Here is a 27,405-nt window from a genome sequence, read left to right as displayed (position 1 = left end):
GACTGTGGTCGTTATCGGATTCAAGCAAACAAACATAAATCATTTAAAAGCATAACATACAAGGTAAAACAGTACGTTACACCAAAACTGAAAAAAATGGTCTCCAGCGAGTACGTGTGAAGGAAATCACGAGTAACTCTGTAACAGGCAGAGTTTGACAGTGATATCCTCCACGCGTTTAGAGCGCTAACCAGAGATATAGCGTGACATAGCAAAGTGTGACAGTGATATCCTCCACGCGTTTAGAGCGCTAACCAGAGATATAGCGTGACATAGCAAAGTGTGACAGTGATATCCTCCACGCGTTTAGAACGCTAACCAGAGATATTAACAGCTATTGTGTTTTCAGCGTAGCAATAGGGCCCGATATTTAGACGAGACAAGTATAATGCCGACGAGTCGAAGACGAGTCGCATTATACTTGTTCGAGTCTAAATATCGGACCCTATTGCTACGATGAAAACACAATAGCGTTTATATAGCTATTCTGACATTAAATTCTGTGTTAAAATCATGTTTTTGTCAGCAACAAGGACCAGAATGGTCCATGTCATTGATTGCAGACGACGGTTCCCTTTCTGCATGAAGCCACGGAAATAACCGAACATTGAAAAACCCACGGACATGTATTACGGAGAAAACTCAAGATAACCGGATGCTTAGCATTACGTCAATATCTTAGGAATCATATGACGTTATGACGTATCATGCTTGCCTACGTAGATTGTATGTTCGAAAGTCTGACTTCTGTTGGGAATTCGCGTGGTGAAGACTGCGGTAAATCTGTAGATGATAAGAGAACAAGGATTGTCTCAGAAGAAACGACGAAATGTTTCAGACCGGTAACTTCATTTCAACATTGCACTACACAATGGACGTTCTATGTGACAGGAGAGTTTGCTGATTTTGTGTTAAACATTGGTGATTGGAGAGATCGTCTGCAAAAATCAGAGATAGGTCGCTTCAGATTGCAGCTTCTGGAAATTTGCAAGGTTTGCTGCCAGTTAAAGAACTGGATTTTACACGTAATGTATGTCATGTACAGTTAGCAACAACAAAAACACACACAAAGCAAATGGCACCGTCTGTCGACTAGTCACAGACACAAGCCTGGCGAGGTATGCGTGTACTTTATACACGTGGAAGAAACCGGAACCATGCGTCTTTGTTATTGCCGATATCGTTTGGATATCGGCAAAAATGGCCAACTTTCGTAGCGTTATGCTTTGATGATCGGAAAAGGGATGTGTGAGACCATCCAATCACAGCCCCCGAATCCCCCCACGTGTCCATCAGAATAGCTATATAGCGTGACATAGCAAGGTGTGTTGCACGCACTGTGAATGAAGAACGCTAACCAGAGATATAGCGTGACATAGCAAGGTGTGTTGCACGCACTGTGAATGAAGAACGCTAACCAGAGATATAGCGTGACATAGCAAGGTGTGTTGCACGCACTGTGAATGAAGAACGCTAACCAGAGATATAGCGTGACATAGCAAGGTGTGTTGCACGTACTGTGAATGAAGAACGCTAACCAGAGATATAGCGTGACATAGCAAGGTGTGTTGCACGCACTGTGAATGAAGAACGCTAACCAGAGATATAGCGTGACATAACAAAGTGTGTTGCACGCACTGTGAATGAAGCTCAGTGACCGGGGATAGTTGACGTTGTACATCGCAACTAGGGTATTGTTACACTTTACCACTGTCCTTGGACATTGAGGGGTTGTCGCAGTAATTGGCCGGGAGGAAGGAAGCCCGGGGAGATGCGACAGTAAAGCACTTAACAGGTAAATGGAATAAGCATTCGAATATCGCTAGAGTGTTTATCGCATAAGTTGAATCAACTAACACTGTAAACTGTAAACATAGCAGACAGATATCTAAGACAAGATCTCCGCTATTTATGTTTGTGCAGTGCGTCGTATAACCAGTCTGAGAGGGAGATAGCGACCAGATGACAAGTGTGACGGATCTGAGAAGCCGCCGAATTATTATAACTCTAGACCCGCATTGCTGAAATTCGACGGGATTTCGCGAAGTTATTGCAAGGTTATGGTTGTCCGTATAATTGGACCATAGAGGTCACAGGACGAAAGGAACTGAGTAGACCGAGATCGCCAGTGGAAGGAATTAGTATCCTGATACGTTTCCTAGTGAACGGCCATAAACGCTGTGTAAGTCTGTGTATTAACAGAGTTAAAATATGTCTATAAGATCTTAATTACATAAGATATAATGAGTGTTTAGTAGGCAGAGCAGACGGTGATTTGAGTCTGCCGGAATATGAACGGTAACTGTTTTTTTACTACACCCGAGCCGTGATTCGATACCAGTAAAATAGATATCGTGTGCCTGTGAGTTCATGGACTGTTTGTGTATTCCTCTATATAAGTAAAGGGGAGAGGGTTTTGTTAGTGAACATGTGCACGGGATTGTAATCTCGATTTGTCTTTGCATCCAAACCTGTGAGTACCTAATTTTTGAATACCTAAAATGTATGTTCATGATTGTGTGTATTTGTGTGTATGTTTATCGTAACTGTATAATACAGTGGAGGGAACCTACATTTGGAGTAGTGTTTGTTCCTGTATGATAGCGTACTAGCGCATTTATGCATTCATTGACAGGGAGGCAATCGCCTTGTTGCAAATCAAAGGGCAACATACAGCGGTGGTTTCTCTTGTCAGATTATTGATTTTTTTATGATGGCAAAAATCGTATCTGATACGTATTGGGACAGTCCAGGGTTGAATAGTGGCTGTAGTATCTGATACGTATTGGGACAGGGTTGAATAGTGGCTGTAGTATCTGATACGTATTGGGACAGGGTTTAATAGTGGCTGTAGTTTTTGATTTCGTTTGTTGTCATTTTTGTTGTACAAGACAAAATAAATAAAAAAAACTGTTGCTTTTGCTGATTTGTTCTCCATTCCTACCTCAGTGATTGTTACAGCCGACATTGTGTTGGTACTTGAACAAATTAGCTGGGCAATTGATTTCAAAGCATCAACTAGCAGCATGCATTGACTAAACATTTCTGATTAAATGTTGTTTACTTCATTCACAAGCACATTTGTGTTTGTCTATCAATGAGTGTAAGCGTGTTTTAACCGCACAATTAAATACAAGTCTTGGAGAACACTGGTTAAGCGTTCGGTATTTAACGAATCAAAAGACAGAAACTTGAATTCTTGGAACGTTGAATTATTGACATTCACAAGTACATCGACCCAAATGTATACATATCGATTGAAAATTCGAATTCCTTTCTTGAAGCCATGATTGTGACGTCAGAGTCCGAAAAAAACTCATATTTAGGCGGTTAGCCGAGACGACAAAAGAATGCATGTTTGTGTACGTTCAATCGTAAAAACAATCAAAGGAATTATAACTAAAAATCGATCGAAACATAAATGTTATTTGTATTTTTTACCAAAATATGACATTTTACACAGATCTCGACAGTCATTGTTCACCTCGACCGCTAGCGCGGTCTCGGAGGAACACTGACTGCCTCGATCTGTGTAAAATGTCATATTTTTATCAACAATTCAAATAACGTATAATGTAAATTTCATTTATAAGTCTGAATAGAAATAAAACAATGTTTACACCAAATGCATTTAATAAAAGACGTTGCTGAGTGTGCGTCGGATGAGCTCAGGTAAGATGGTCAGAGTAGAATGTGTATCAACATTATGTGTCTGTCCCTGTCTACTTCAAAGACCATAGGGTCCGATTTGTCAATGTCTTGTGTTGTAAAATATTTATCCTCAACATGTACTTCTTGTGTTTTATTCCTTTTTCTTAATTTCAAAGGGTTTTGGTTGGTGTAAGGAAGATCGTATTAATCAAAGGGTTGCGCAATTATTGAGTACTTCCAATGAACGTTATCCCAGAATTACCCGTTTTATTTTTTAGAAATATCGGCTTTTGGGAAAAGCCCAATCGGTGATTGTATCACCGCACGTCGACTCCATGCAGGGTGACCCCCCAAAAATGCAACCCATACAAAATGTAATAATTATGGTCGTTAACAACTTCTAATCAATGTACGTGTGCGACAAACACTCACATCTATCTCCAGGAGTTTGTCCCAGTCGGGGATGATGAAGAACTTGACACCGTCAATGGCGCCGTCCAACAGAGAGCCGCGGATCAGCAGGATAATCAGGATGACGTAAGGAAACGTCGCCGTGAAATACACCACCTGCAACAGTGGCGTCACATCATACGTCACAACACTCAATAGATGTTGTTTTTCCCCCTGTCTCTTCTGTGTTATTTGACAACAACTTCTCACGTGCACTCGTTGTAGTTTTTTGTTGTTGCTGTTGGTGTTTATGTTGTTGTTGCTGCTGTTGTTGTTTTTGTTGTTGATAGTGTTCCTGTTGTTGATGGTGGTGGTGGTGTTGGTTTTATTTGTTTTTGTTTTTGTTGTTGTTGGTGGTGATGGTGGTGGTGGTGGTGGTGGTGTTTTTTGTTTGTTTGTTTGGGGTTTTGGGGCGGCGTTTAAGGCAGTCATTATCCTTTTTAGTTATTAAATTTTATTTATTTATTTATTTTTTTTTTTTTTTTTGGGGGGGGGGGTGTCTTTGGAAGGCAAACATGCTGGGTATTTTCGTGTGCCTATTACTACAATCAATCGTACTCTGACATGAATCACAGATGTTTTTCGTGTGCCCATTACTACAATCAATCGTACTCTGACATGAATCACAGATGTTTTTCGTGTTCGGTCTTGTACACAAACGAAGAGGGATTGGCGGGCGAGGGGGGGGGGGGGGGGGGGGTGGGGGGGGGGGGGGGGTGGGGCAAAGAAAACCAAGGGAACTAAAGTAAAGGCAGAGTTACATACCTTGCCGGAGGACTTAATGCCCTTGATGAGGCAAAGAACGACAACTATCCAGGACAGCAGCAGACACAGCGCTAGCCGCCACAAGGGGGCCCCCATGTTCCCTGGTTCCACTCCCTCCGAAATCTCAATCACGTCTTTGCTGCAAGATAGAAAACAAAATATGTGTAGTGGAGTGATAACCACACTTCAGATAAGCATCGCTTGCTGCATGGTCAAAAAAATTTCAGTTGTATAATTAGATTCAGAACTCCGATCTCATCCAGACATCCGTAGCAGAAAGAGACCCTACTTACTAGCACAGCTGATATTGAAGAATGACTTTACGAATTGTTCGTTTGAGGGGGTAGTTTTTGCTGCTATTAATTCTGACTCTACCAAGCTTGATTGGAAATTAGCCAGAATCCTATCTCAGCCATGACATCGATAGCTCTGTGTAGTGATACCCGGAGCTCTGTGTAGTGATACCCGGAGCTCTGTGTAGTGATACCCGGAGCTCTGTGTAGTGATACCCGGAGCTTTGTGTAGTGATACCCGGAGCTCTGTGTAGTGATACCCGGAGCTCTGTGTAGTGCTACCCGGAGCTCTGTGTAGTGATACCCGGAGCTCTGTGTAGTGATACCCGGAGCTCTGTGTAGTGATACCCGGAGCTCTGTGTAGTGATACCCGGAGCTCTGTGTAGTGATACCCGGAGCTCTGTGTAGTGATACCCGGAGCTCTGTGTAGTGATACCCGGAGCTCGGTGGGTAGAGTGCTCCACTTGTGGTCCTAGGACAACAGGTTCGAATCCGACAAGACGGACACGGGTCGTCTCTATGTGCAGACTAAAAGGCGGTATCCATGTTCCACCCCCGTGTCACCCCTGTGGCGCGTAAAAGACCGCAGTCATTCTACTGTAAGTGAAGGTGGCTGAATACACCAAAACACGCATACACCTGGGTAGCGCGACTCTGATGCTGCTAGCTTTCCACTGGGAGGAAGCGACCCGAATTTCCATGGGTTGTGACAATAAAGTAATACAAATGAAAATGAACTTGAAATAAAGGAAAGCTCACTAGAAGAAGAGCTCGGTGGACGTCTTGTAGGCTGGCGTGCAGTTGAAGCTTTGCAGGTCGTTGATGGTGGTGTTGGCCACACACTCGCACTCCGGCGTGGTCATGTTGAGGTAGAGCGTCACGTTGTCTGTGCAGGGGTCTGGCTGTGCACGTGTCCGCTCCGTGATGCAGTTCTCCCAGTGCTGCACAGTGTCACCAATAGACATAGACTTGTTTAGATACAGTTCACCAAGTACTGCACACAGTATCACGAATCGACATAGACTTGTTTAGATGCAGTTCACCCAGTGCTGTACAGTGTCACCAAAAGACATAGACTTGTTTAGATACAGTTCACCCAGTGCTGCACAGTGTCACCAATAGACATAGACTTGTTTAGATACAGTTCACCCAGTGCTGCACAGTGTCACGAATCGACATAGACTTGTTTAGATACAGTTCACCAAGTACTGCACACAGTGTCACCAATAGACATAGACTTGTTTAGATACAGTTCACCCAGTGCTGTACAGTGTCACCAATAGACATAGACTTGTTTAGATACAGTTCACCCAGTGCTGTACAGTGTCACCAAAAGACATAGACTTGTTTAGATACAGTTCACCCAGTGCTGCACAGTGTCACGAATCGACATAGACTTGTTTAGATACAGTTCACCCAGTGCTGTACAGTGTCACCAATAGACATAGACTTGTTTAGATACAGTTCTCCCAGTGCTGTACAGTGTCACCAATAGACATAGACTTGTTTAGATACAGTTCACCCAGTGCTGCACACAGTGTCACCAATAGACATAGACTTGTTTAGATACAGTTCACCCAGTGCTGCACAGTGTCACCAATAGACATAGACTTGTTTAGATACAGTTCACCCAGTGCTGCACACAGTGTCACGAATAGACATAGACTTGTTTAGATACAGTTCTCCCAGTGCTGCACAGTGTCACCAATAGACATAGACTTGTTTAGATACAGTTCACCCAGTGCTGTACACAGTGTCACCAATAGACATAGACTTGTTTAGATACAGTTCTCCCAGTGCTGCACACAGTGTCACCAATAGACATAGACTTGTTTAGATACAGTTCACCCAGTGCTGCACAGTGTCACCAATAGACATAGACTTGTTTAGATACAGTTCACCCAGTGCTGCACAGTGTCACCAATAGATATAGACTTGTTTAGATACAGTTCACCCAGTGCTGCACAGTGTCACCAATAGACATAGACTTGTTTAGATACAGTTCACCAAGTACTGCACACAGTGTCACCAATAGACATAGACTTGTTTAGATACAGTTCACCCAGTGCTGCACAGTGTCACCAATAGATATAGACTTGTTTAGATACAGTTCACCCAGTGCTGTACAGTGTCACCAATAGACATAGACTTGTTTAGATACAGTTCACCCAGTGCTGCACAGTGTCACGAATAGACATAGACTTGTTTAGATACAGTTCACCCAGTGCTGCACACAGTGTCACGAATAGACATAGACTTGTTTAGATACAGTTCACCAAGTACTGCACACAGTGTCACCAATAGACATAGACTTGTTTAGATACAGTTCACCCAGTGCTGCACAGTGTCACCAATAGACATAGACTTGTTTAGATACAGTTCTCCCAGTGCTGCACAGTGTCACGAATAGACATAGACTTGTTTAGATACAGTTCACCCAGTGCTGCACAGTGTCACGAATAGATATAGACTTGTTTAGATACAGTTCACCCAGTGCTGCACAGTGTCACGAATAGATATAGACTTGTTTAGATACAGTTCTCCCAGTGCTGTACAGTGTCACGAATAGATATAGACTTGTTTAGATACAGTTCTCCCAGTGCTGCACAGTGTCACGAATAGATATAGACTTGTTTAGATACAGTTCTCCCAGTGCTGTACAGTGTCACGAATAGATATAGACTTGTTTAGATACAGTTCACCCAGTGCTGCACAGTGTCACGAATAGATATAGACTTGTTTAGATACAGTTCTCCCAGTGCTGTACAGTGTCACGAATAGATATAGACTTGTTTAGATACAGTTCTCCCAGTGCTGCACAGTGTCACGAATAGATATAGACTTGTTTAGATACAGTTCTCCCAGTGCTGTACAGTGTCACGAATAGATATAGACTTGTTTAGATACAGTTCACCCAGTGCTGCACAGTGTCACGAATAGATATAGACTTGTTTAGATACAGTTCTCCCAGTGCTGTACAGTGTCACGAATAGATATAGACTTGTTTAGATACAGTTCTCCCAGTGCTGCACAGTGTCACGAATAGATATAGACTTGTTTAGATACAGTTCTCCCAGTGCTGTACAGTGTCACGAATAGATATAGACTTGTTTAGATACAGTTCACCAAGTACTGCACACAGTGTCACGAATCGACATAGACTTGCTTACAGTTCACCAAGTACTGCACACAGTGTCACGAATCGACACAGACTTGTTTAGATACAGTTCAATAAGTACTGCACACAGTGTCACGAATCGACACAGACTTGTTTAGATACAGTTCATGAAGTACTGCACACAGTGTCACGAATCGACACAGACTTGTTTAGATACAGTTCACCAAGTACTGCACACAGTGTCACAAATCGACACAGACTTGTTTAGATACAGTTCTTCCAGTACTGCACACAGTGTCACGAATCGACACAGACTTGTTTAGAGAGCTTGTATTCTCGCAAAAACATCAGTTCCATTACTTATTTTGCGCTTGGTGTTTGTTATCTGTTTAATTAACATTAAAGACTTACTGGACATCATCTTCAGCACTAGACATACATATAGTCAGCCAGCCAGCCAGCTCCCCAGCCAGCCAGCCAGCCAGCCAGCCAGCCAGCCAGCCAGCTACCCAGCCAGCCAGCCAGCCAGCCAGAAAAAAACTCACGTCAAAACAGTCAGTCCAGGGCAAACAGACACACACACGCACATACACACACACACACCCACACACACACACACACATACACACACAACCATACACACACACACACACACATAGGTGGTTTTACAGTCATTTGGGGTCGGCTGTGTATCAAAATGTCATCTTGCTCAAAACACAGGCATTTGGGGTCTCTTTTGTTTTACGTGTTAGAAAGTTTCTTAAAACTTTAATGAGCGTTAAATGCCATTTTAAAGTGTGAAAACTCATTTCAGGAGGTTATTACATAAAATGCAACCTCCAGCGTGATTTTTAGAAAAACAGGCATTTGGGGACGATGTTTGCTGTACAGCAGTGAAATGGGGACGTATGTGTACACAAAGTGCAGAGCTACAATTACGTTATCGGTGCTATGAATGTTTTAGGTGTTAGAAAGTTTGTTAAAACTTCAATGAGCGTTAAATGCCATTCTAAAGTGTCAAAACTCATTTCAGGAGGTTATTACATAAAATGCAACCTCCAGCGTGATTTTTTAGAAACAAACAGGTATTTGGGGACGATGTTTGCTGTACAGCAGTGAAATGGGGACGTCCAAAAGTGCAGAGCTCCCGCAGAGCTATCTGTTAATTTTAAGAATTAAAAAAAAAAAAAAATTCATTACTAGGATGTCCCATCGTTGGGAAATTCCGGTCGCTTCCTCCGAGTGGAAAGCTAGCAGTGACAGAGTCGCACTACCCCAAGTCAAGGGATCTATTAGTCCTGTTTCGCCGTTATCCCAATTCGCCCCCATCCCATTTTGGCGACATTTCTCAGGCCAAGTGTCATTTTACCATCATATCATGTACCATTAGCTCCACATCCCATTTTGGCGCAATCCCGTTTCGCCGTTAGCCCATGTCGCCCCCATCCCATTTTTGCGACATTTTACAGGCCAAGTGTCATTTTACCACCATTTCATGTACCATGAGATCCACGTCCCATTTTGGCGCAATCCCGTTTGGCCGTTATCCCATTTTGCCCCCATCCCATTTTTGCGACATTTCATAGGCCATGTGTCATTTTACATGCCATTCTAAAGTGTCAAAACTCATTTCAGGAGGTTATTACATAAAATGCAACCTCCAGCGTGATTTTTTTAGAAACAAACAGGTATTTGGGGACGATGTTTGCTGTACAGCAGTGAAATGGGGACGTCCAAAAGTGCAGAGCTCCCGCAGAGCTATATGAATGGTTTCATCACATACATGGCGCGAGGCGACATATGTTGTGAAAAATTTTACAAATCACGTTTTTGCGCCCGATATTTTCTTGTCATCTCCAAAGTCAAGGGACAAACACGAAATTCCTTGACTTTTGGGGTAGCGCGACTCTGTTAATTTTAAGAATTAAAAAAAAAAAAATTCATTACTAGGATGTCCCATCGTTGGGAAATTCCGGTCGCTTCCTCCGAGTGGAAAGCTAGCAGTGACAGAGTCGCACTACCCCAAGTCAAGGGATCTATTAGTCCTGTTTCGCCGTTATCCCAATTCGCCCCCATCCCATTTTGGCGACATTTCTCAGGCCAAGTGTCATTTTACCACCATATCATGTACCATTAGCTCCACATCCCATTTTGGCGCAATCCCGTTTGGCCGTTATCCCATTTTGCCCCCATCCCATTTTTGCGACATTTCATAGGTCATGTGTCATTTTACCACCGTGTCAAACCACTAGCGCCACATTCCATTTTGTCGCCATGCCGTTTTGCCGTCATCCCATTTTGCCGCCATCTCTATTTCGCGACATTTTGGATTGTGGCAAAAATGGAATTTGGCGTAAACGGAATGTCTTCCTAGTTGAATAACGCAGTATAGTAGTATAGTGAGGCTTGGCAAGAAGAATAAATAAAAAATGTGATGGCGGCCAAATGGGATGGTGTCAAAATGGGATGACGCGCTATTGTTATGACACGGTAGTAAAATGACGCTTGGCTTGTGAAATGTCGCGACAATGGGATGGAAAATAAATGGAATACGGTGAAACGGCATGGCGGCCAAATGGGATATGGTGTCAAAATGGGATGTCGCGCTTTTGTTATGACATGTTAGTAAAATGCCCTGTCACGTAGTCTCAATCCAAATTGGAAATCCATAGCATCATCATTATAATCATCCTTATCTCATTAATGATTCAAAATTATAAATTTTATAAAATGACGCTTGGCTTGTGAAATGTCGCGAAAATGGGATGGGGCAAAAAATGGGACGGCGGCAAAAATGGGGTTGCACCAAAATGGGATGTGGATCAGCCACTAGATTGCCAATTTTAAAGTCTTAGGTATGACCCGGTGTGACGTTTTTATCTTTCGCCGTGTTGATATTTCGATTTTCGGCCTCGTTGATCTAGTATATAAACTCTACACTGAACAAAAAAAAACACCCTTCGATAGTACTGATGAGCGACCGTGTGTACCTTACATTCATGGGGCCAAATTTGTCCAACCAATTATTTTATTTAACTTAGAAATTTGATTCATCCTAAAATGTTTCCCTTCTTACTCAAGGGACGTAACCACTCGGTACACGTTTTCGAAGAATTCGATTTTGGGAGTGAAATCTATTTAATTTCACAACCAATTTTCTTCACATGCAAGAAACTGACATGCTTTTCGTCCATAAATAATTTCCCTTCTTAATTTTACCAGGAAACAACATTTCAGTCTCGAGTAAATATCGAGGGGGAAATATGTACACAGGCGAAAGATGAAATCGTGACACCGGCCGAGGTTCGAACCCACGACCTCCCGATCACGGGGCGGACGCCTTACCACTAGGCTAACCGTGCCGGTTTACCCTTGAGTGACAGACGGACAGACAAAAGAATATACAGACAGACCGTAATTAACACAAACACACACACTCAGCAGAGCAAAGCGGTATGACACACACACTCAGCAGAGCAAGGCAGTATAACACAAACACTGAGTCTGATTTATGAGAATGAGAATGAGGGAGAGAGAATTGTATTGAATTGAATTGAATTAAATTGAATTGAATTGATCTTTATCTTAACACTAACAGAATAAGAAATGCTAAAATGCTCTTTTTTCATCCCGCAGACAGTCAAAATTCTAATCAAAAACAAGGAAAGAGATAGAAATAAAAGGAACAGTTATGACAGCTTTACAGACAGACAGACAGACAGACAAAAAGAGAGACAAAAAAGAAACAAACAGACAGACAGACAAAGAGAGAGAGAGAGCCAGAGAAAGAGAGAGACAGAGAAACAGAGACATAGAGAGAAAGATAAACAGACACACAGACACCGACAGAAAAGTTGTGTGAAGAGCAGCTCAGCTGCTCTGCAGAATTTGTCTTACATTTTGGAAAGTTTTCTGACGATTTGGACGTGAAAACGAGACTGAACCCATGCAATAATTTTTTCAAAACTGCTCCGAAACTATCCCAAAATCAAGTAATTAAATGACATGTTGTTACTGTACGATAACTAAGTCTTTCAATCAATCAATCAATATGAGGCTCATATCGCGCGTATTCCGTGGGTACAGTTCTAAGCGCAGGGATTTATTTATTTTTTATTTTATTTTTATTTTATGCAATTTATATCGCGCACATATTCAAGGCGCAGGGATTTATTTATGCCGTGTGAGATGGAATTTTTTTACACAACACATCACGCATTCACATCGGCCAGCAGATTGCAGCCATTTCGGCGCATATCATACTTTTCACGGCCTATTATTCCAAGTCACACGGGTATTTTGGTGGACATTTTTATATATGCCTATACAATTTTGCCAGGAAAGACCCTTTTGTCAATCGTAGGATCTTTAACGTGCACACCCCAATGTAGTGTACACGAAGGGACCTCGGTTTTTCGTCTCATCCGAAAGACTAGCACTTGAACCCACCACCGCCTAGGTTAGGAAAGGGGGGAGAAAATTGCTAACGCCCTGACCCAGGGTCGAACTCGCAACCTCTCGCTTCCGAGCGCAAGTGCGTTACCACTCGGCCACCCACCCTAACCCTAACTAAGTCTTTCCGATTTATTGTCATTCTAACTTGTTTTATCACACTCGGAAAATATCACACGCAAAATACTATCAATCAATCAATCAATCAATATGAGGCTTATATCGCGCGTATTCCGTGGGTACAGTTCTAAGCGCAGGGATTTATTTATCATTTTTTTATCTTTTTCATTTTTTATTTTATGCATGCAATTTATATCGCGCACATATTCAAGGCGCAGGGATTTATTTATTCCGTGTGAGATGGATTTGTTTTTTTACACAATACATCACGCATTCACATCGGCCAGCAGATCGCAGCCATTTCGGCGCATATCCTACTTTTCACGGCCTATTATTCCTAGTCACACGGGTATTTTGGTGGACATTTTTATATATGCCTATACAATTTTGCCAGGAAAGACCCTTTTGTCAATCGTGGGATCTTTAACGTGCACACCCCAATGTAGTGTACACGATACTAGCGAAATTATTATTTTTTTGTTTGTTCTATAAATGTGACATGCTTTAGGCTGTTATATACTACATTATAACCGACTTGATGATGTTTTTAGATCCACAGATTTAGGTCGAAAATATGATAGTTTTTCTGAGATGGTGCAGACAACGTTAACCCTCATATAAATTAAATGTATTCCATGGTGGAATCCTGCTTGCACAATCTAATCTATTCAATCTAACCTAATCAAGGCACAATCAATAGAATCAAAATCACTCACTTTTATTTTCTTGCCTTTCTGCTATTCCTCCCGTCTGAGAAAGATCACCAAAGTCATCAAAATCAGGTATTTACCACTGTATGCAACAAGTCTCACAAACTCGAATTATCTCTCTTGCAAACTGACAGATTTAACACCCGCACCATATGATGTCTGACCGGACAATTGCTAATTTGTAAAAAAAAAAGGGGGTCCTTTACGTCCTCACAGGAAATTTTCCTTTTAGGGACATGAGTTGATGATACGCTAAAAGAAGAAAAGGAGGGAAAGAAAAGGGCAAGACCAAGCAATCCCGACCGTGATAGGACCCCGGCCCCGCTCACCATGAATAAGGGAGGGGGGTGGGGCAATGAGAAATATACTCGGGGATAATTTTTCCTTTATATGCGTTGACTTCCTAGGGGAAGGACCATTAAAAACATGGATTTTTAATTCAATTTTAGTTTCGTTAAGAAAAAGATAAAACTCAGGACCACCTGTTAGAAGGTTTAAAAGTGACAACATTGTGAGAAAAATATAAAGAACATGCGCAAAACGTAATACTGATCTTCTATAGGGTAGTAACATTTGGATACATCATTTCATTGACGCACGCATGAGTTGCTATGCGGCATTTGTTAATTTTAAATAGGATAAAAATATCTATCTGCGTTGTCCGTCGACCTCCCCGCCACTACAATAGTCGCAGGGGAGGCGACGTCACATTAGCAGTATTAACTGAGAGAGGAAACAGCTATCCTCTCGTTTATATAATCATGTTTTTATGTTTATTGTGTAATCCGAAAACAGGAGTTTAAAACCATCAGGAAAAAAAAAAAAAAAAAAACACGCACACGCCCGCGAGGTGGGGCACTGCCCTTCCCTCCCTGCGAGCTGTGTGTCCCCTTTGTTTAAGTTAATACCGTTGACAAATGACGATCATATATTTATGCTGGCTTTATTTTATTTTGCCCCCCATTTAGGGAGTCCAGAATTACAAGGGACTTACAGTGATTTTTTAATTGTGAGAATTTCCTCAGACGACAGATCTCTGCTCCCCGCGAGAGCGCTGAGGGCCATGAGATAGGTGTCTGGTTTAGGGACGGACACTTTATTTTTTGTCACAAAACAGTAGGTATCCGTTAATAAGTTGATGAGAGCCTCGGGGCTCTGCTTCTGCCTAGCAGTCACCATAGAGGTGAGGCAGAGCTCCAGGTAGCCTCTCAGGTCTTTTTCTTCTGGTTTTTGGGTTGTTATGAACACAAAGTCTCTGTGACTATCGACTTTTTTGAGGACTTTTGCTAATTTGCGAAACGAACTAACTTTATGTAGGCCACGACCTCTCAAAGGGGTGAGAACCGTGTCAGTGTATTGACCAATCATATGAACACCTTAATTGTCCGGCACGTGCGCTCTCAAAATCCACTGACCAATAGCCGACGAGAACGACATCACTGCAGGACGGTCAAGTCATGCAATCCAATTGGGCGGTGTTTATGATGCTCCCCGTGTCGACCACTGTTGCGTCTTCAAATGTCCAGTGTCAATTGTATTGGATGATTCTCAACGCCCAATACCAAACGCTTATAACTTTTATCAACGCAACTTTTAACTTGTACAGCCCCACTCCCGTCATCCTCCCGGCCCCACCCCCACACACCCAGCTTTTTCTTAGCGTACAACCACCTCATGTCCCAAATAGAATCTTATTCTGGGGACACAAATAGAAATTTACATACATTCAACTCGTGGTCAAAACAACGTTTATGCTTGCGGCCATTGTCCCCTAGGCGAGACCATGAAATCTTGGCGAAAAATGTTTAATATCTTTATTGTACAAAATAAAACAAACTAACAAAAACCGATTTTATCTCACAGAATATTATCAAGCTGTTCTCGCAACAACAACAACAACAACAACAACAACAACAACAACAACAACAACACCACTTCAGGGAGTTATTCCATGAAAAATGCATGGATGTATAATTTCTATTCGATTTTGTTTTCGCTGTGTACAAAAGGAAACAAACAAACTGACAATAACCGATTTTATCTTACAGAATATGATCATGCTGTTCTGGCAACAATAACAAAAACACTTAACAGAGTTATTCCATACAATCGCATGGATGTATTATATATTTTCTATTCGGAAAAAAACCACCCGAATGTTATGCTTAAAGTATTCCCATACACGTTTTAGGATTGGACATGAAACGGTTACCGAAGGTGCTTTTCCTCAGGCCCGTACAGACACTTCGGCATGCTTGAATTCTTTGACATTCAACAAGGCTTGAGTCGGTTTCGTGTAATCCCTTTGCCTAATCAGTCAAATTATACAAGTCATAAAAAATGTTCCCGGCAGATATCAAACCATACGTGCAGAAGTATCGTCTGTTTCTCACGCGGGCTTAAAGCTTAATTATGATCAAAGCACTCTCTGAATGGTAACATGAAAGCACAGCTGTTTAATATTTTCCCACACACACACACGCACACGTGCGCACGAGAAAACATAAGACTTTCATAAGTAATGTGATTAATCAACATGAAATAAACTTTTTTGTTGGCTTCTAGCGTGAAAAAGCGCGTGGGTGGCACGAACATTTTCATAATAATAAACATCACCTTTATCACAGACTTATATCCCATTTCGTGACACCTACCACTACTCCACTACATCAAAGGATGTCTGTTGAGATAATCGAATGGTTCAAAACTTTCAAACCTGCGCGCACATTCTAAGCCGACTAACACATAATAGTCAAGGACATCATAAAATGGTTCTCGGTGAAAACTTGACCGAGGGCCATTTTACGACGTCCTTGACTAGATAGTGTTTATGGCCAAACCAAGCACAACCCGAGTGTGTCAAGTATACTCATGTGCATTGCTTCTTGGACAATGTAAAGAACACCGAAAGTACTTCAATGCCGTTCTCGAGTTACGTTGACTTTTACAAAGGTTGCAGCTGACACGGCTTACGTAATCCGGTTTCCTGGTCATGTGTGTGAAAAATGTGTCCATTAAAAGCATAATCTTTAATTCATATATTATTTCAAAAAAGATGTTAAAACTAAGGACCACCTTTTGTTAAAAACTTTAAGAGTGAAACGTTATGTGAAAAATAGAGAAACTGTGGCCTATTATGTGTTTTCGCCGGTAGGTGTCAATTGGCAGGCCAGGCACTTAATCACGCTTGACTCCCCTCCGCTTAAGCGGCAATCGTTTAGCAAGCGCCGGTGTCTGCTTCAAGAAAGCCCTTCACACCCAGATTGAGTGAGGGAACATCGAATAGTGACATTTTTCGATGTGATTTTTCGATTTCATAAACAACAATTTTGAAAAATAATATAAAAGAGATAAATATTTTGCAAATACCGTATCTGGGTGGTCTAAATCAGGCTACCATAACTGTCTCGTTGTATGCCTTTTTTTTCTTCCAAGTATATACAACTATTGCAACAACAATAAAGAGTTAACAGGCAAGTGATATTTAATTTAGAAATGGAATACGCTTTAATTTAAAACAAAAGCACAACGAACAAGATGTTTTAATTTATTTCGCTCCAAGTCAAAATTTAAGCAAAACATCTAGTTTTAAATGCGCATTTAGTCCGCTGTCGCACGGAGGAATGTAGGATTACCAAAACCGGCAAAATCAAAACTGGGCAAAACTTGATTTAAAAGAACGCCCCCCCCCCCCCCCCCCCTGTAGAATTTGCACTCCTAGATGCGTTGGCGGCATCCCATCCTGCCTCTCCCAACTTGCCGTATCCCAGTCTGCCTTACCCAATTTGCCGCATCCCAGCCTGCTGCTTTGTGTGTGTTAGTGCGTGTGTATTTGTGTTTGTGAGGCAGGGAAAGAGAGAGAGAGAGAGAGAGAGAGAGAGAGTGACTGAGAGAGAGAGAGAGTGACTGAGAGAGAGAGAAAGAGAGAGAGAGAAAATAGAGAGAGAGAGAGGGGGAGAGAGAGAGAGAGAGAGAGAGAGGGGGGGGAGAGAGAGAAAGGGGGAGAGAGAGAGAAAGAGAGAGAGAGAGACACACACACACATACACAGAGAAAGAGAGAGAGAGAGAGATGTCAACAAAATCAAGGAAAAGAAAAGCCTAACAAAGAATTTCAAGTGGCAGCCCAACTTTTCGACCTGTTGCCAGGCCTTCCTCAGCGGCGTTTAATTCTGCGAGACGCCAATTCATGCATCAAGTACTAAGCAACACAATACCATAGTTAATTCTGTTACGAAACACAAAGCAAATATTTCAAAGATAAAATCTACAAGACTTGACTAAAATTAATGTAAAAAATCAACAAGAAGAAACAGAGGCGAAAACAGTATTTGACTTTCAATGTTTTTGCAGAGAACTTGTTTACGGCAATAGTGGAAACTAACATGTTTTATGAACGTGTTTATGTTTTGCAATCTTGTTTTCTGATTTATCCATCTATATATTTATTTACCTATTTTCACTTTACTTATTTAGTTCCGATCAAATGATCCGCTGCAAGAGCAGTTTGTAAATAAAATCAGCGATACAAAATGCCTCCGTTTCACTTAGATGGCGTATGGAAATAATTAATAACCTTATTTTATGATGGGTGACCTCATTGCAAATTGCTGAAATTTAAAAAACGATATCAAAAATAGAGTTACTAGACGGAGCCCTTCGGGGCGTTTAGTCATGCTTGAGACATATATTCACATGTTTTGATAGAGTATGTCCTTATCTGCGACCAAAAGACAAATTGTTGCTTCAACAGTGCTTTGAGCGGATCATTAAGTCTTGCACTTTCGCGTCTAATAACGTACGGTGTCTAAAATTAAATACGGCGAAGTGGTCTGAGCCTACAATGTTTAAATGTGTACACTACATTGGTTGTGCACGTTAAAGATCCCACGATTGACAAAAGGGTCTTTCCTGGCAACATTGCTTAGGCACAGTTAATAATTGTCTACCTATACCCGTGTGACTTGGAATAATAGGCCGTGAAAGGTAAATATGCGCCGAAATGGCTGCAATCTACTGGCCGTATAAAATTTCATCTCACACGGCATCACTGCAGAGCGCCTAGAACTGTACCCACGGAATATGCGCGATATAAGACTCATTGATTGATTGAAATGTTTGATTGCATAACTTCTAAAAACTAGTTCCATGGTCTCATCCCTCCCCCCATCTACCCCCCCCCCCCCCCCCCCCTCATCCCCTATTTTGTTTTAAATCTTTTTTCTTTTCTTTTCTTGCTCCTCTTACAGTATCACGGTAAACGTTCCCAAATAGATCCTAGTTACCTCAGAGGACGTTAATCCCCAAAGTCAGCCAGTCAGTCAGTCATTAAAGGCAAAAGCGAGGTAACGCACAACTGGGTCCGACCAGAAAAGCCGTCGCTGCCTGTGTGACAACCACCATAAAAATCTACCACAGCGGGAAACTTTCAAGTTAAGTATTTTCAACCATCATGACTGTGCCCGCATTCAACTTTACAATCAAAGGATGTCTGTTGAGATAATCGAATGGATCAAAACTTTGAAACCTGCGCGCATATTCTAAGCCGACTAACACATAATTGTTAAGGACATCATAAAATGGTTCTCGGTGAAAACTTGACCGAGGGCCATTTTACGACGTCCTTGACTCGAGTGTGTGACGTATTCTCATATGCGCTGCTTCTTGGGCAAGGTAAAGAACACCAATACTTCAATGCCGTTCTCGAGCTACGTTGACTTTTACAAAGGGTACAACTGACACGGCTTACGTAATCTGGTTTCCTGGTCATTTGTGTGAAAAATCTGTCCGACAAAGAAAACTGCCCAACGAATATAGATAACTCGGTCGAAAAAAATACTACCAGCAAAATATCTAACCCCCCCCCCCCCTCCCACCTCCGCCAAAGAAAGAGCACGGGGTTCAATACATGATGATAGTTATTAAACACAAAGCAGTTGTAGCTAGGCTCAAGGCAATCACAAGATAGGAAAGCTTTCGAGTCATCGACAATCATTCGGAGGTGTGTTTTGGAACAAATGTTGGAGAAAAGGGTAAATGTCGGCTTCTTTTACAGACACTATCTAGTCTTATGTTTCTTATTTGTTTGACCCTCTTAGGATTATGGAGTTTTATGCACTGCCTTTTATAGTTAACTAAACTTTTGTATTTGAATTAGCCCATTGCACTTGGTGTAGGCCTTAAGCTTATTTAAATCGCTTGTCCAGTATTTAATTTAGTTCTCAATTTTTGTATGAACTCAAATGTTTAGTGTTCTTAGTATGTCTTGCTAAACTAAGTTCTATTTAATCAGAGTATGTTTGCGTGTGCTTATACTTAGTGATATTGTAAAGCGCATAGTGCTTTTCGTTATGCGCTATAGAAATCTCCTTAATAAATAAATAAATAAATAAATAAATAAATAAATAAATAAATAAACATTCAAAACTGTGTAAAATGGTCGAACTGAAGTTTTTGCACAACAAATATGACCATAACAATTATTTCTTAAACTTAAAGTACTGGGACAAATTAACCCCTTCGTTGTGAAGTTACACACGCGCAATGTTGAGACAAATTCATCAAAGACATGAACGCAATCATCCATGGAAAACGCGCTGATCATGCCTGTAAGGGCTGTTTTAAAGTCACTGAATGTCTAATGTTGATCGAGGTACACCATGTATGGTAACACTTATCTCCCAATACCCCCTCGGACAGTTCTAGAACCCCTTGCAATGCTTAAAAGATAAACTCCATTTCCTCACTTCATTTTGGCAGTTCAAAACTGTCAAAAACATGATTTCACATTTTGGTCATGCTCGCAATAGTTATCTCCAATCGATGCTTCATAATATTCTGCATGTTTTAGTTCTGCAGTTGCTCATACATCTTTTTATAGACATCTGAAGACGTGTGCTGCTCACATACAGATCAGCATAAATCCATTTACAACTTAGATTGTTTAGTGTCTATATGTTATTTGCTTGTCTGTCTGTCTTGTGCGTACTCCTTCTCAAACATAAACAAACTCGGACATATTCAAAGATAGTCTACATAATTATGATCCAGAGACAGCCAGCATGCCTCTTCCTTGTTCTCCGACAAAAGAAAACTTCCTTGTGGCCTATTGTGTGTTTTCGCCGGTAGGTGTCAATTGGCAGGCCAGGCACTTAATCACGCTTGACTCCCCTCCGCTTAAGCGGCAATCGTTTAGCAAGCCCCGGTGTCTGCTTCAAGAAAACCCTTCACACCCAGATTAGTGAGGGAACATCGAATAGTGACATTTTTCGATGTGATTTTCGATTTCATAAACAACAATTTTGAAAAATGATATAAAAGAGATACATATTTTGCAAATACCGTATCTGGGTGGTCTAAATCAGGTTTCTTGTCAAACGTAAAATGCAGTATAGAAAAAACCCGTTGTGTTGGAATTTAAGACTAAATCAATTTGGGTCTACTTGTAGAAACAGTGTTAATAAATGTTCAACAAATGCTGAAAGAAACAATTGGCAGCACCCTTGAAACGCTTGGCATGTATATTAAATGTTGAATGCATATTGGTTAAGAACAAAAGTAGGGCAATTTCGTTACTTTTGATTTGGACCCCTACCTCAATAGTTCTTTGAATGTTCGCCTTCTTTTATATTTAGGTACCGAGAAGCCTTCAACAGATGTATACATGTATAACTAATTCAATAAGTTTTTCGAAGCATCCTATTCTAAACTCTTACGTTAAATGTCTGACCTTTTTGTTTTTGTTTTTATTTGTTTCTGTTGGGTTTCAAACAACATTCTGTGAGATAACCTTTAAGGTCATCGCCGTAACAAGAACACTGTTCTTCCGTTTTAGGCTTTTATAGTCCATACAATATTTGCTGGCTTACACCCGTCAATTTTACGTGTATCAGTTCATGAAATATTTGCCGGCTTTTACCCATCTATGTTATCTTTCCCCGGTCAAGGCAATATCTTGAAATGATTGTTGAAACTTCAGAGAACCCTTTGCTTAAAGTTCCAAAGATTGTTTTTGTTTTGGAGCTTTCCATTCTTTTCGATCATGAACAAGGAAATAGCTGAATGAGTATGACGCGTTCTCTAAAGCTGTCCTGGGGTACAGAACGGATGTGATCACACACTTATCGCTCGCTTGAGTAATTCTTTAATCACACAAGAAGCTTTTGTGGTGTTTTGTTTTCTTGAAATAGTGACACGTTACCTGGCACACTTAAGCAGGTTTCATGCCCCCCCCCTCCCTACCCATTGGGAATACAGACCACTTGAACAAATCTGAGTGTGTGGAGTTACGCCCTGGAGTCATACTCGCCGGAGGAAAAAGGGTGAGTTCTTGGCTTTGTGGCGCCAATAACAAGTCATTGATGACGAATTGAGTCATCTGTCAGTAAAACGTAAAAACGGAGGAAGGTCTCTTATTCATATTTGCTTCTTTGGCTACCATAACTGTCTCGTTGTATGCCTTTTTTTTCTTCCAAGTATATACAACTATTGCAACAACAATAAAGAGCTAACAGGCAAGTGATATTTAATTTAGAAATGGAATACTCTTTAATTTAAAACAAAAGCACAACGAACAAGATGTTTTAATTTATTTCGCTCCAAGTCAAAATTTAAGCAAAACATCTAAATAGTTTTAAATGCGCATTTAGTCCGCTGTCGCACGGAGGAATGTAGGATTACCAAAACCGGCAAAATCAAAACTGGGCAAAACTTGATTTAAAAGAACGCCCCCCCCCCCCCCCCCCCCTGTAGAATTTGCACTGCTAGATGCGTTGGCGGCATCACATCCTGCCTCTCCCAACTTGCCGTATCCCAGTCTGCCTTACCCAATTTGCCGCATCCCAGCCTGCTGCTTTGTGTGTGTTAGTGCGTGTGTATTTGTGTTTGTGAGGCAGGGAAAGAGAGAGAGAGAGAGAGAGAGAAAGAGAGAGAGAGAGATAAAAGAGAGAGAGAGAAAAGAGAGAGAGAGAAAGACAGAGAGAGAGGGGGAGAGAGAAAGACAGAGAAAGGGAGAGAGAGAGGGGGAGAGAGAAAGAGAGAGAGAGAGAGAAAGAGAAAGAGAGAGAGAAAGAGAGAGAGAGAGACACACACACACACATACACAGAGAAAGAGAGAGAGAGAGATGTCAACAAAATCAAGGAAAAGAAAAGCCTAACAAAGAATTTCAAGTGGCAGCCCAACTTTTCGACCTGTTGCCAGGCCTTCCTCAGCGGCGTTTAATTCTGCGAGACGCCAATTCATGCATCAAGTACTAAGCAACACAATACCATAGTTAATTCTGTTACGAAACACAAAGCAAATATTTCAAAGATAAAATCTACAAGACTTGACTAAAATTAATGTAAAAAATCAACAACAAGAAGAAACAGAGGCGAAAACAGTATTTGACTTTCAATGTTTTTGCAGAGAACTTGTTTACGGCAATAGTGGAAACTAACATGTTTTATGAACGTGTTTATGTTTTGCAATCTTGTTTTCTGATTTATCCATCTATATATTTATTTACCTATTTTCACTTTACTTATTTAGTTCCGATCAAATCCGCTGCAAGAGCAGTTTGTAAATAAAATCAGCGATACAAAATGCCTCCGTTTCACTTAGATGGCGTATGGAAATAATTAATAACCTTATTTTATGATGGGTGACCTCATTGCAAATTGCTGACATTTAAAAAACGATATCAAAAATAGAGTTACTAGACGGAGCCCTTCGGGGCGTTTAGTCATGCTTGAGACGTATATTCACATGTTTTGATAGCGTATGTCCTTATCTGCGACCAAAAGACAAATTGTTGCTTCAACAGTGCTTTGAGCGGATCATTAAGTATTGCACTTTCGCGTCTAATAACGTACGGTGTCTAAGATTAAATACGGCGAAGTGGTCTGAGCCTACAATGTTTAAATGTTTTATTGCATAACTTCTAAAAACTAGTTCCATAGTCTCATCCCTCCCCCCATCTACCCCCCCCCCCCCCTCATCCCCTATTTTTAAAAAGATCTTTTTTCTTTTCTTTTCTTGCTCCTCTTACAGTATCACAGTAAATGTTCCCAAATAGATCCTAGTTACCTAAGAGGACGTTAATCCCCAAAGTCAGCCAGTCAGTCAGTCATTAAAGGCAAAAGCGAGGTAACGCACAACTGGGTCCGACCAGAAAAGCCGTCGCTGCCTGTGTGACAACCACCATAAAAATCTACCACAGCGGGAAACTTTCAAGTTAAGTATTTTCAACAATCATGTGCCCGCATTCAACTTTACAATCAAAGGATGTCTGTTGAGATAATCGAATGGATCAAAACTTTGAAACCTGCGCGCATATTCTAAGCCGACTAACACATAATTGTTAAGGACATCATAAAATGGTTCTCGGTGAAAACTTGACCGAGGGCCATTTTACGACGTCCTTGACTCGAGTGTGCGCTGCTTCCTGGGCAAGGTAAAGAACACCGAAAATACTTCAATGCCGTTCTCGAGCTACGCTGACTTTTACAAAGGGTACAGCTGACACGGCTTACGTAATCTGGTTTCCTGGTCATTTGTGTGAAAAATCTGTCCGACAAAGAAGAAGAAGAAGAAGTGCGCGCAGAGAGAGAGAGAGAGAGAGAGAGAGAGAGAGAGAGAGAGAGAGAGAGAGAGAGAGAGACAGACAGACAGACAGACAGACAGACAGACAGACAGACAGACAGACAGACAGACAGACAGACTTTCCGCACTCGTTAAAATGTCAGTCGATACTGGAATGAATGTTGAAACATTGTAAACCTAAAAAAAAATATAAAAAAAAAATATTAAAATTAAACATTCATACGAGTTACTATCTGTGACAAGGACGCATAAGAAGTATAGCAACTAAATATTAATCCGCTTACCCATTGCTCCTCTTCGCACCTCGGCCTGTGAGTCGTCCTTTTCCTGAGTACTTGCACACAAGTTTTGCGTATGCATACTTCAGTTCGTCTGGAAAAGGCTGTTTTGAATTCTTGTTCGCAAGTTGAACAGCACGACTGTATTTGACCACGTACACCAAATCGTTCTTTCTGGAAAAGTCTGCCAGCCGTTCGGTAAGATCATTCCAACTTCTGAATGTTTTCCCCAACTGTCATTTGTGCCATTTCTCAGCGATTGATCAACGGTGTGGTTATTATGGATGTAGTAAGTGTCGAATTGTGAGAACAGTTCTGTCCGCCAAGTGGTTTTAAACACTGCGCGTATTTGCACCAAGTAATAACGTGTCACATCAAAATAGTTCTTTACCTGTCAGATAGTTTAGCGCCAAAAACATGAACCAATGATAGCCCATGGATTAGTAAGTGATATGATGTTGGGGCGGGGCCAATGAACTAATGTCAACACAGTAAGTATCAACCAATGTTTGGCTCCGCCCCCACATCACGTGGACTGGGTGGCCGAGTGGTAACGCACTTGCGCTCGGAAGCGAGAGGTTGCGAGTTCGACCCTGGGTCAGGGCGTTAGCAATTGTCTCCCCCCTTTCCTAACCTAGGTGGTGGGTTCAAGTGCTAGTCTTTCGGATGAGACGAAAAACCGAGGTCCCTTCGTGTACACTACATTGGGGTGTGCACGTTAAAGATCCCACGATTGACAAAAGGTCTTTCCTGGCAAAATTGTATAGGCATAGATAAAACAATGTCCACCAAAATACCCGTGTGACTTGGAATAATAGGCCGTGAAAAGTAGGATATGCGCCGAAATGGCTGCGATCTGCTGGTCGATGTGAATGCATGATGTATTGTGTAAAAAATTCCATCTCACACGGCATAAATAGATCCCTGCGCCTTGAGTCCGAGTCTGGAGATACGCGCGCGATAGAAGACTTCATATATATAATCACGTGACCCATAAACCCATCGCCTGTAATTAGATCATACTATTACCGCTTCAGTTCTGAGACATCCTGCTTGCTGGCGCGCGCGCAGAGAAAAAAATTCCCTCTTTATTTTCACTTCTGATGCTCATCCTATTGTTGTTGGCACTCGGGTTTGTTTGTTTGTTTGCTTAACGCCCAGCCGACCACGAAGGGCCATATCAGGGCGGTGCTGCTTTTGACATATAACGTGCGCCACACACAAGACAGAAGTCGCAGCACAGGCTTCATGTCTCACCCAGTCACATTATTCTGACACCTGACCAACCAGTCCTAGCACTAACCCCATAATGCCAGACGCCAGGCGGAGCAGCCCACTAGATTGCCAATTTTAAAGTCTTAGGTATGACCCGGCCGGGGTTCGAACCCACGACCTCCCGATCACGGGGCGGACGCCTTACCACGAGGATTGGGACTCGGGTAACAGGGAGAAGGGCAGTGCCCCACCTAGTGATCGAGTGCCACAACCCAGACTTTTCCCTCAATATATATATAGGTTTTAAACTCCTGCTTCCGGATTATACAAAACACATTAAAACATGTATTAAACAATGGCGACTGCACGTGAGAGGGAACAATAAAGAGACCAAAAAGCAATGTACTCACGTTAAAATGACGAACACGGAACGAATAACAGCGACGTTTCGACCTAAGGGTCTTCTTCAGGCACAAAAACACAAAAATACACACACAAAAAAGAAGAAGAAAGACGATAGAACAAATGAAGAGAAGAATAACTGACAAAACAACTGCACTGCACAAACCAACAAATGACAAAGACTGTCTTTGTCATTTGTTGGTTTGTGCAGTGCAGTTGTTTTGTCAGTTATTCTTCTCTTCATTTGTTCTATCGTCTTTCTTCTTTTTTGTGTGTGTATTTTTGTGTTTTTGTGCCTGAAGAAGACCCTTAGGTCGAAGCGTCGCTGTTATTCGTTCCGTGTTCGTCATTTTAACGTGAGTACATTGCTTTTTGGTCTCTACATTAAAAACATGATTACATTAACGAGAGGATAGCTGTTTTCTCTCAATTTTACTTCCCTATAGGTCAGTATTACGTGTTTGCGCATGTTCTTTATATTTTTTCTTACAATGTTGTCACTTTTAACCTTTTAACAGGTGGTCCCGAGTTTTATCATTTTTTAACGAAACTATAATTGAATTAAAGTCCATGTTTTAATTGTCCTTCCCTTAGGAAGTCAACGTATATAAAGGAATATTATTAATACTCCTCTTACAAGGACCTTAACATATATCTCTTATTGCGCCCCCCCCCCCCCCCGTACTCATGGAGAGTGGGTCCTGGGTCCTATCACGGTCGGGCTTGCTTGATCTTGCCCTTTTCTTTTCCTCCTCTATTTTTTTTTATCATATTACCCCAGTCCTGTCCGAGGCCAACAATCTATGCCTGTAGGACGTTAATTATCTTGTAAGTAACTGCGCTGGCTGCAAAAATTCCTCAAACGGGAGGTGATTTTAGACAGGCAATGCACTGGTTTTCCCTTGAGACATGAGAAAATGACTTCTTTTTTTTCATTTTTCTCTGATGGATTGGCCGCTAATTAAGAATGATAACCACAATAATTTAGAAAAAAGAACAGTTTAAACTCTGATGTCATCGTAACACTCAGGGACATGTCTATACTAGTTTTACCGCGCTGGCGTCAAACAACACTTTTCATCTCAAACTCCTTACGACCAGACAAAATATATTCATGTCATATAGGCATGTATGTTAGCCTTTTAAGAACATGATCTGGGTTATAGGAGAAAAAAAACACCGAACGAACGAAAATTAAGGGGCTTAAATTAAGGTCTAAATTGCCTATTATTGGTTTATACGATAGTTAAAAAAAAAATTTAAATTTTTTTTAAAAAAATCGGGAGCTGGTTAAAAACAGAAGGATGACGGGAGTGGGGGGGTGATAAGATATTTAAAAATATCTGTTAAGATTGGATAAAAATTGAGTACT

At 41.4% G+C, this 27,405-nt stretch overlaps 1 protein-coding gene across 2 annotated transcripts in view; it reads right to left on the bottom strand.

The window, feature by feature from the left end:
* The window catches only part of LOC138977968 (sodium- and chloride-dependent neutral and basic amino acid transporter B(0+)-like), an 81,203-nt gene that overhangs the window by 22,767 nt on the left and 31,031 nt on the right, over positions 1-27,405 (bottom strand). For both annotated transcript variants that reach the window (XM_070350571.1, XM_070350572.1), the window contains 3 exons: positions 5,919-6,100; positions 4,867-5,005; positions 4,084-4,218 (listed from right to left, as the gene is read on the bottom strand). In XM_070350571.1, the coding sequence (XP_070206672.1) occupies positions 4,084-4,218; positions 4,867-5,005; positions 5,919-6,100 (456 nt within the window). The remainder of the gene's footprint in view (positions 1-4,083; positions 4,219-4,866; positions 5,006-5,918; positions 6,101-27,405) is intronic.

Source organism: Littorina saxatilis, linkage group LG10 (assembly GCF_037325665.1).
Source record: "Littorina saxatilis isolate snail1 linkage group LG10, US_GU_Lsax_2.0, whole genome shotgun sequence".
Lineage (NCBI taxonomy): Eukaryota > Metazoa > Mollusca > Gastropoda > Littorinimorpha > Littorinidae > Littorina > Littorina saxatilis.
This window is presented reverse-complemented; position numbering and strand designations above follow the sequence as displayed.